Source organism: Apaloderma vittatum, unplaced genomic scaffold, assembly GCF_000703405.1.
Source record: "Apaloderma vittatum isolate BGI_N311 unplaced genomic scaffold, ASM70340v1 scaffold30122, whole genome shotgun sequence".
In the NCBI taxonomy this organism is placed as follows: domain Eukaryota; kingdom Metazoa; phylum Chordata; class Aves; order Trogoniformes; family Trogonidae; genus Apaloderma; species Apaloderma vittatum.
In genome coordinates this window covers 1693-12719 of record NW_009705769.1, presented here as the reverse complement: position 1 = coordinate 12719, position 11027 = coordinate 1693, and the positions used below count along the sequence as shown (strand labels likewise).

The window sequence follows — 11027 nt, the reverse complement described above, 5'->3', positions numbered from 1 at the left end:
TTCCCTACAGACAAAAGCAGCACTCCAAGATCTAATAGAAAAACATCAGAAAATACCAGGAAATATATTTAGGGCTTTAATGGAACGATTTCAAACACAAAAGAAAGATGATTAAGGTTTTCTGCATAAACTACTATTTAGTTACAATATTCTTAAAGTCATATTTGTAACTTATTCATTCTTCTAATAATAGATTTTAAATACTGTCCTAATGATACTGCAGTTTAATTTAAGATGTAAGACACTTTCCTTTGCCCTTTCCCCTGCCCAGTGTCAAGCTCAGGAACCCAACCTTCAAATCATCTGCAATGGGGCGAAGCTTACGTTTTGATAAATGCATTCCTAACTTGAAAGTGACTTTTTCAAAAATCACACTGCAAGTCTTTATGTACATGGTCTTTTGTCTTTCTTTCCTGTTCCAACTCCTATGGTTGAAGTATTAACCTGAATATTAGACCTGCTGTAGAGCTAGAACCTTACTGTCTTGATCATCATCACCGCAACTGGGCTTTTTGGGCCAGATGAATGCCATACAGCGTTTATCAAAACTTTGTTTAGGTTGTTACTCTCAAGCTGCCATTCTCCAGTGGCCTGGAGAACCTCTAGCTATGCCTGCAAAACCCACAACGGAAAGCATTTAGTTTTTTGAGGTGAGCTTGGAAAGAGCATGGAGGAGTGAGAATTGATTAGAGAACTGCAGTGAACCAAGGAAGTTTGTTACAGAAACTGCTCTGATGCTGTGAATGAGAACCCAACAGCACAGCTGCTATTCCCAGCTGAGCCAGATTGGATATCTGCCCTGGAGTAGAGAGTTGTCGCATTTGATTCCTGGTGAATCTGCAGATTTTCCTTTGAAAGAGTGAGATGAGCGTTTAAGAGGTGGAAAATGAGAGTATTGTTTAGTAACGTGAGCTCATAAAGCTTTGTTTTGAGGAAAGAAAAAATTAGTACAAAAATCCTTTTAAAAGTAGTAGCTCTTTTGAAAAACAGCCACTACCAAATACCCTTTAAATCAAGTATATATGTGTAAACTGTTAAACATCCATATTCTTCAAACACAGTTGTCTTACTTAAGTTATTAAATCAGAGTTGAGAGGGAAATCCTTTATACTTTCCTTAAGTAAAAACAATTGAATGAACTGGAAGGACTTGCAGGATTAGGCTTTTGTGCACATAGAGTAGATTATATTATATTTCTTCTGAACTAAAGCCTGTGCGTTTATTGTCCAAATAGGAAATATCTGAAATATTTCTTCTGATTGCCAGCAGGTTTAATGTACAGTTCTTAAATTAGCATCTGGGAACTCTTCAGTTTTGAGATGAGGACAAATTCCTTAAGGAAAGATAAAAGAGGTTTATGCTATATTATGCAGTCTCTTTTCCATATTATTGGAGTTTGACCTTTTCTTAAAAAACAAACACAATAAGAAAAAAACACACCAAAACCCCCAACTTTTGAAAGAGCAGTTGTATTCAATTTAGTATCCCTTCCACCATTTAAGCACACGCTTTGCTTTATACTTCTAAATGTTTAAATTAGTGAGGTTATATATGTGAATTATGCTCTGTGTTTGGAAAATGCCACTTTACAGGAAAAAGTCTATAAATTAGAGTTTGCAAAAAGCTTATTTTATGGTATTATTTTATATCAAAAACATCTTCTCTAGTGTTGAATTAAATTTTTTAAAGCTTGAGGAAGAATCATGTTCTATAAAAGCAAATGCCTATTCTCAAGTTTTTAAAATTGCTTGGCTTTTATTGAAAACAAGATTCTGTTATTTTTTATTTATCAGAATGTTTTTTAAAAGTATGTTAACACAGCGTGGCATTAGAAGTTATAATGCCAAATTCCTACACTGGAGTATAACTTAAGTATGACTATTTTCACTGTCCATCTTGAGGAAAATGTACATCAGTCTATATTGTGGAATTCACAAAGGCAGCTGAACATATTTCATGTTGAGATTGTGTACCTGTAAAAGAAAACTCAGTCTAAAAGGTTCTGTTTAGACGTGAACAGATGTGATCTGAGATTTTATAAAATTTATTTTACTAAATATGTGGGCTGTTTGATGAAATTTTGTCCCGTTAAGTATTGAAAGATGAATATAAAAAATGAAGGGCAGTATTGGTACTCTTTAAGTGTTCATATTTGTATAGGCCTTTCATATTTATTTCTATATATTAAAAAAATGTATAGAAGACACCTTTTGAATAAAATTGACAACTGGAACAGGCTTCTGAAGTTTTGTGCTGTGTTTGAACTAAATGAAACTATATGTGGCCTCCTGTGCTGAACCATCACTGATTTTAAACAACATGTAATACCCTTGAGAAGCTCTTGTCACCTGATGTCTGAGTAGAGGTGGAAGAATCAAAGCTTCAGAAAGGACAAGTTAAAGGAAAAATAATTCGAACAACAATGGAATAAAGGACAAAAGTCACATAAACACTAAGGTCCGTGTTTTAATGGGTGTAATTAGTGCTGTAGGAGGCCTTAGCAGAAACTGCAATATCACTTTAATTACATTTAAGATTCTGCAAAAGAAAATAGAGCCAAAATACTGACTAGTAGAGTTTATTTGTACGTATTTAGCGTGTGAATGGTTACCTACTTTATTTCATTGAAAATGGGAACTGACCTAGAGAGATGCTCATACAAGTAAGGTTATAGACCATGCTTCATTTTAGCTGATGTGGTTTTGTTGTGCGTCAGCAGAAGTATTTAAAGGACATTTTAGCAGCATTAGACTGGATCACTGATTGCCCAGGTAGCCTTTGGATACACTGAAGATACTCCATTTTTTCTCCATGCGACCAGCATAACCAGGATACACATTTTCAGGTTGTTGGGAAGTAGAAATAGGCTGAATGCTGTACTGACAGGTATTTGTTGTTATCTCTCAGCAAGACCCAAATCTCCTGCTGGCCAATTTGCTGCCCTGTTGGATAATAGCAGAGCTCAGTCTGAGCATCTGTTATTAGGATGCTTTCATATGAAATTAATCACTGCAGATGCAAGGTAGAGCAGTTAATCAGCATTGTCAACACGATTGTGTGGTTCAGCCAGTATTTGATTTCCTGTACAAGTGTACCATTATGTTGCTTCATCCTGTTACTCTTAGAGAAAGATACAGCTATGGTGACACTTAATGTGTTAGCTCTACAGTGCTTAATCCCTATTAAACCCATCATAGATGCTAGACTGATTTCTTTGTGTTATTTTTGCACGTAAAAATTACAGTCCCAAAAGGGAACTTGGAGGTGCATGGAATTGCTACATGAATGTAGCACAAAAAAATAGGTGTTAAGTAAGATAATCCTCTAAAATATGTCTGCTGAAATTTCATGAGACAATCTGGTGTCACTTAATTACTTCTATTCACGTCTATGAAAACTCTTGCCAGCAGCAAAGATAGTGTGTTTGTACAATATAGATCAATGATGCTAATGCCTTTTTGTATATATTTTTAAAATTCAGAACTAGCCAAAATCAATGGTAGTCTCCACATGTTATTTTCCTCATCATGAGTTTTTTAAAGTATTTGCTTGTCTGCTTTTTTTGAGTAATTTGTTTTACACAGAAGGTTGCAATTTTACCACTACTACCTTGAATTTTGTCACAGCGTACACTGAGTGCACACCGTATGTTGCTTCCTGAAACATTTTTATAATGGTATCTTCATGTCAGAAAATTGGTCACAAAAGTGCGATAAACTTTTGAACTGTAGGGAGAATGTTTTTCCAACCAAAAGTGTTTGCTCACCCTTCTCGCTTTTTTGTGTGTCTGAAACATCACAGGAAGGCAAGATGCCATTTGGAATTAACACCAAGCTGCAAATATAAGGCAGGTCCAATATTTTTTTTCCATACTATGGAGCTGAGTCGGCTGCCATAGAGCAAATCCTATTCCACGAGGCCTTGTGTTGCATCCATCCCATGAGAGCAAGCCCACCGCTCCCTGCTGTGCACACAAGTTACTGTAAGGAGAGAACACAGCATGATTCCTCAGCCCACCTTTGGCTCCTGTGTTCTAGATAAAACCACTGAATGCTCTGAAAACAAGAGATGCCGAAGTTCTTAAAAAATGCAGAGGGGAGTATTGTGTTAATCAGAGAATATATTAAAAGTTAAAAAAAATTAAAAGGCAAGAAATGGAACCATTTTTACCTGATTCCTTTTAATAGGAAACAGAATGTGCGAAACATCGGGGAGGGTAGGCATTTACAATTCTGTATCATCTTTTTAGGGAATTTGTGGCAGATGAATTGGGATGGGTCATGTTGAAGATGTGGCCAATTTTCCTATATTCCAGACCAGAGTTCACTTTTCCTTCCAATAGTATTTTCTAATGGTCAGGTCTATGGTTTGCTCAGAGCAGCTCCAGTCTTCCTTCAGTTGCCTCTTAAGTGGGAACAGAAACGGAGACTCCAATGAACATTTGTTGGCTCTCTTTTTGATCTACTCGTAGTCTACCAAAGGTACCTAGAAACATTTCAACTTCTGTGGTGGAGCTGCCAGCTCTCCGGACACCTCTTTAATAATTGGATTTGCCCTTACCATATAAAAACTGCTCTCCACCAAAGCTTTTCAAGTGTCCTGTTCATTCAGAAATGGATTAATTTTCTTTTGCCCATCACGCAGTGGATTAATTTTCTTAACTAGTGGACACAGCAGTTGCAGGCTTGCTTGGTTAATGTTTTTTTACCATGGATTTCTACATTCAAGATACATTTTGGTATCTTGATCCTGCTTTGTGAGAACAAGCTTGAGGGAAACGGCTGACTGCAACTTGGCTCAGTCCCTGAAGGCATTAATGAAAATATAAAACAAGGCCCACAACTGAAACAAGTGCACCCAAACCTCAAACTAGTTTTGGAATCCTATTTCTGGATGATCTTGAGTCACGTTTATAGAACGGAAAGCCAAAACTTCCTGGCTCTTTTTTCTCCTTGCAAAACTTGGCACCGGTACAGAAGCATAGCAGCTGTGCTGGTGTTTCCAAGACCAAAGTTGTCTGAGTTGAGCAGCGCTCGGGAGGAGCAGCCTCTGGAGAAGGCTTCAGCAGCCCTCAGGGCCTGTCTGGGGCAAAGTATGGTAGACTAGTGTGGGAATCCTGCTGGACATACAGTGGAAAAATACAACCAATTTTTAGTAAAAGGAACTGTTCTGATGTGTGGAGACCTTGCTGAACACCTGGAAGATAAAACCAGACTAGACTTGGGTAAAAACAAGCTGTTCTGAGCAAGCCACACAGGATAACAGTTGATGAATGCATTAAAAAGATCAGACTGGGAAACTGTGTGGAGGCGTATGTGAACGGACGCGACTAAGATAGTTGCAAGGACGATGTTTCAAAAAACCCATAAACTATTTAAGCAGCTCTCTGAGACTCGCACAGACACACACACAATCACACATACATTCGTGCACTACTTTGCTTCTGCTTTTGCTCCTGCTTCTGCTTTGACAATAAAAGGCCTTGCTTTCAACTCAGACCAGAGGCTGCCATCCCCTTCATCACTGCAGACTAGTGGAAGTATCTAGTAGTTGGTGCTCTGACTAGATTTGCTCATCAGCTAGCAGCACATCAAGCGTTGCTATTTCCCCTCAAAAACAAGCGAGCAGTTGTGCTTGCTATCCATTTCCTCTTTCCATCACTAGTCTTGGTCTATATTCTTTCCTGCAGACTTCCCAGCACAGAATCAGACTTGTTGAGGCTGGAAAAGACCTCTGAGATCATCAAGTCCAGCCTATGACCCAACACCACCACATTGGCCAGACCATGGCACTAAGTGCCACATCCAGCCTCTCCTTAAACACCTCCAGGGACGGTGACTCCACCCCTTCCCTGGGCAGTGCATCCCAGTGCCTGAGCACCCTCTCCGTGAGGAAGAGCTTCCTGAGATCCAACCTAAACCTGCCCTGACGCAGTTTCAGGCCGTGCCCTCTTGTCCTGTCACTGGTTGCCCAGGAGAAGAGCCCGACCCCACCTGACTACACCCTCCCTTCAGGCAGTTGTAGAGAGTGATCAGGTCCCCCCATGATGATACCCAGGGCCATTCAGAGCAAAACTTGATTTTCAGTAAAGCTTTGCCATGGCAGAGGAGTGAAGCAAGTTCGAGCAGCTGCAGATGTGGCGCTGAGGTTCACTTCGCAGTAGGGGTCAGTGTGTGGCGTGGGGCTGCCTTCACAGAGGGGTCAGGGGAAAGAGCAGCAGCCAGGTTGGCCCAGCCACCCTGTTTTCCAACCCTCAAGTGCCCTGAAATAATCTGGCTGGCTCAGGTGTAGCCAAGCAGACACAAGAAGTTAGAGCTGAGGAGTGAATGTGTTTAAGTTCTGATATTTATGCATACACCACCACCACCTCTGAGATCTCTCTAGAGAGATGTTCTAAAAGGTGAGAAAGCTTTTTATAAAGAGCCTCTGGTATTTTTTGGTCATACGTACGGTATCCACAGATAGCATTTCTGGGAGACAATAAGCTTTCTGCACAGCAGCTGTAATGAAAGAACCAACAGACACTCTTGTACTATGCAATTAATTCCACCCTTCTTGTGTAGCAACTGGGACGTACATACATCTGAAGTGGTGCTGAACATACCACTTTGGTTGCTCCATGCCTGGTGTCTTATTTGCAAAGCTCTCCTCATGAGCCAGTGGCTGTACAGTTTGACAAGCATTTAAAATCAGGGGACAGCATGGCTTTTGTAGCTGTCTCCAGCAAGGTGAGTCTGAAGAACTTGGCATGCCAGTGGCTAAGCACCCATGAGTGCCCAAAACCACACTTTGAGGAGCAATGGGACTAGTGAGCTGACCTAAAAAATCAGCTAGAAAATCTCAGCTGTTGGAACAGGTTGATCTGTCTTCCTTTAGTTTCTTAACGCCTAAGATCTTCTGACCATTAATGGCTACAGGACCAGAAGTGATCTGACTTTATTATTTACACAGCTGCATAGATATGGGTATGTGTGTGTACGTGTGATGCCCTGTTTCTTTGGTATAAACAGGAGCACTCAACCTACCTTTAGCGGCTGTTGCAAGGCAAATAGCAGACCTTTATTATTCAATCCACCTGAGGTTTGCAAATGTCAAGATGATATCATTCATGCTTGCGTTGTCATAATTATGCCTAATCATTTTTTATTGGCTGGTGAACCAAATAATTTTTGTAGATGTGCTGATTTCTAACAGATCATCTCTTCAAACCATGCAGAAAAACATGGATAGCAAGAAAATAGTGTTTTCTGGAGCCCAAGCTCCTGATTTTAATGCAGATTTCTCTAAGTGTAAGAATTATGTCTAAAGGAATATTTTCATCAACAAGGGATCTGCCCACCTCTGAGTTTTTTGCCCCCATTTCTAATGTCTAAAATAGCAGACAGAACCATGTCAGGAGCATGTTCACATCAAGGTAAATAAAACCAGAAACTCTCAGGTTCCAGCATAGCATTTCCACCTCAACAAATACTTGCAATACTTGTATTCCTGAGCTCCAGAGTAAAACACAGAGGACTCCTGGCTTTGACAAAGAGGGAGAAAGATACACTCAATGCAAAGGAGCAATTTCAGCTGTGGAAGGGAGACGTCCTAAAGAAGACTGAATTTTTTTTACACTGGGGCTGTCCTTCAGAAGGAGCTTTATGTTTTTGGCAAGCTGTCCTCTTTTGACAGTCCCTCCACCTTTCCAGGCAGCACGCCAGGCAAACCACAGCAGCGGAGACAGGCAGTCAAAGAAAGCATGTGAGCCTGTAGCATTGGCTCTTTTGGGAACAATAGGGACCTGCTTCTATCAAATTTAATCAGGCTTAATACTCAGCTGCTGGGATCAGCTACTATTTTGCAACTGAAGAGACATTTAGCTGAGCACAGGCAGGCTGCGTAGGGAGAAGGTGATGATTCATCCCAATATAAATATGCTGCTGCTTGGGTGGAGCAAAGTCAATTTTAAGAGGTGTAGCAAGTGTTGGCAGCTGCATGAAATAAATTAATAAATCAAAAGAAGAAAACATGACTGAGTCCAGGTAATTCATATGCCCATGACCAAAGTTTCCCTTCCTGGCATCTGTGCATGTGCTGGGTTTACCTTATATGTCAGCAGAAAAGCTGAACTTTTACTTCTTCTAAGAATCCACTTGTTTTACAACGGCCCATCTGGAATTAGAAACAATTGATGCTGTACAGGGTGCTGGGCTGTTTTCTTTGTTCCCCCTTTCCATTACATACATTTTGCCCCTTTGTTTTAGGGACTAGTGCTGCCCAGTTACAATCATCCTGTTAAGAAATCACGAATTTTAGCAACCACCAACATAGGGATGGGTTAATATTTAGCAAGGCAGGGTGTCTGAAGTTAGAAAAGTTCTCCAAATTCAAGACAGCTCAGTGTGGCTCAGATGCTGCAGTTATTCCACCTTTTAAGGTAAAAGGAAAACTCTTTTTTATATGCCTCATCATTAAAGCTATTTGCCCTGGCCATCCTGAAAGCAGCCCTGCCTGCCCATCTCTTTGGAGTTGGGTCTGCTTGTTTCTCAGTTGCATATGCCATAACACACAGCATGAGAACACCCAAAATATTGTATCACCTCTGCTGGCATCCGAGGGCAAGTCAAAGGAAGAGCTTGGCACGGGGAAGTTTACGCCATGAAAAAGGGATAGTTTGCTAACATTTTGGCCCATGTTTCATTCTTTCTTTTTTCTCTCCAGGCTGGAAGTTTGCCAGAAACAGTAAGGGCCCCGGGGAATTTAAAAGTATTGCCGCCCTGGCACAAGTGGGAAACCACATCACTGAAGCAGAGGTGGTTTCTCTGAACACTTCAGCTGAGCATCTCTGAGCACTCACACCAAATCCTGCATCCACGACCTGACAGCTTGCAGGAAGAGCTCAGCTCAGCACTGTGTACCAAGACAGCAGCAACACAAGCCAGTACATGGGGAGTGAGTTATTCATGTAGCCTGACATGGTCTGAAAAAGCCAGTGAGAAAAAGTCATCTCTGCAGCCTCTGCTTAAAAAACAGATGTGTGGGACCTACAAAGTGCCAAGACACAGAGCACTGCCCTGCCGTGGATAAAAGCTCAGCTCTGCCAAGCAGTCGGTGATGGTGCCCGGCTGCATTACCCACCTCCATACCACATCTGACCGGCTGTATCTCCTCGCTGGCTCTGCCTGTTCCTGCTGCATGATCTGATCTGTACACTTATACCTTGACACCCAGGCTTCGAGTCTTTATAAACAGAGAGATGCTCAGCCCAGAATCTTCTCTGCTTTCTTCCCAGTACACCAGCTGCCTTCATAAGAGGCAAAGCATCTCCTTTGAGATTTGGCTTCCTGTGTGAATTCGAATGGCACCTCTTTAGTACTTCTTTTGAATCAAGGTAGCAGATAATGCAGAGCAAATTACTGCTTCTGATAACTCAGGTTTCAGAGAAATGTCAGATAAAGTCTTCAAGGCAAACTGTAATGAACACAGGGCTTTTATGTTCTTCCAGGATTTTTTGTTTTTTCTCTAAGGCTGCCCTGTTTTTTCTTCCTCTTCCTTTAGGAAATATGAGAGCTATGATCTAAAAAGATGTTGCATGTGTGCACACAAGAAAAAGTACTCTGAAGGATAAAAGTGCAACCAAACACTTCCCTTCATATTTTAATTCTGCTTCAGGTAGAAACAGGAAGGGAGTGTATTATCTCTATGCACAGTCAGAGGCATCCTGTAGCATAGGCTGCTGGCAAAAATGAATTATCTATGCAAGAAAAGCTAATTTAAAACAAGCTTTTATGATATCTGCATTCAAAATAATGTTGAAAGAAGTTAAATATAAAATTGAGGTTTCTCGTGTCCTACTTGCATATACTAACTACCAGGGGCATGGTATACCTGGATTGGAAATATAGTGCAATGACTTCTCAGCCACCACTCAGGGAGGGAATGTGCCATACTGGATCAGATCATTAGCCCACACTGTCATCTAAACCAAGCTCCAACCTCATTTTTCCTTTACAAACACAGAATACATTGCATTTTGTATGCTGCTCACATGGGTATGATATTTGGAGATGCTCATTAAGGGAAACTATTAAGGCATGATATATGCCTTATGCTGTATTACAGTTTAAGCATATGGCAATTATTTGCATTCCTTGAAAATGCTTAGTGCTCTGGGACATTATGGCCCAGCTAAGACAGGGTTTCCTTATCTTGGATTGGGTGTTGTTTTTTGGTTTTGGTTTTTTTTTTGGTGTGGTTTTGGGTTATTTTTTTTATATATTTTATCTTAAAATATGGACTGGGTGAAGTCACACACAAAAGTCAAAGAAATTCCAAGTCAGCACAACAGATCCTGGGCTGAAACTGTAGGCAGAAGATGGCACAGGGTACCTAACAAAACACTGACCTGTCAGAAAAGTTGAAAGATGGATTAATTTTCCTGCTTCTATCAGAACATTGTCAGGATATTGCACAGGATATCAGACCTCTGAAGAAATGCCACACACTTGTAATGTAACCACACAGCTCCTCTCCCACTCCTGCACCAGCAGGGTCAGCTGGAATCAAAATGGACACAAAAAGGCAATGGCATTTGAAGTGTAGATTCAAACATCACAGATGGTAAGCACAGTCCAAAGCAAAAAAAAAACAAAACTCCCAAAGGAACACAGAAAAACCAACATCAGGGACAAACAAGCCTTTAAAATGAATGAACAAACAAACAAAAAAAGAAAATGCCTTAAAGGGAAAATCTTGGAAGAGTTGCAAAATCATCAGACAAGAATAAAAACAGATCAGTAGGGACAAATGTGCAATAAGGAAGGGCTGAGTTGCACAATGCTGCTCGTTCAGTCTGAAGGAGCCTCCAGATGTTCCCTCTTACAGTCATGTAACTACAAGTTGTGAAAGAGCTGACTTGCAGACTGTGGATAAGCTGAGGCTGGTCATGGTACCTCTTGTCTCACACTGGTCCAGGGAAGATTTGCTTCGCTCTAGTGGTGGGTCCAGTGGCATGGCAGAAGAGTGCATGAAGATAATAGATGGAA

The 11027-nt window shown here is 40.8% G+C and overlaps 1 protein-coding gene across 1 annotated transcript in view; it reads left to right on the top strand.

The window, feature by feature from the left end:
- Positions 1 to 359, top strand: part of TMEM68 (transmembrane protein 68) — a 16445-nt gene extending 16086 nt beyond the window's left edge. The window contains exon 6 of the mRNA XM_009865569.1: positions 11 to 359. Within this exon, the coding sequence (XP_009863871.1) occupies positions 11 to 115 (105 nt within the window). The 3' untranslated portion in view covers positions 116 to 359. The remainder of the gene's footprint in view (positions 1 to 10) is intronic.
- Positions 360 to 11027: the final 10668 nt, after the last annotated feature.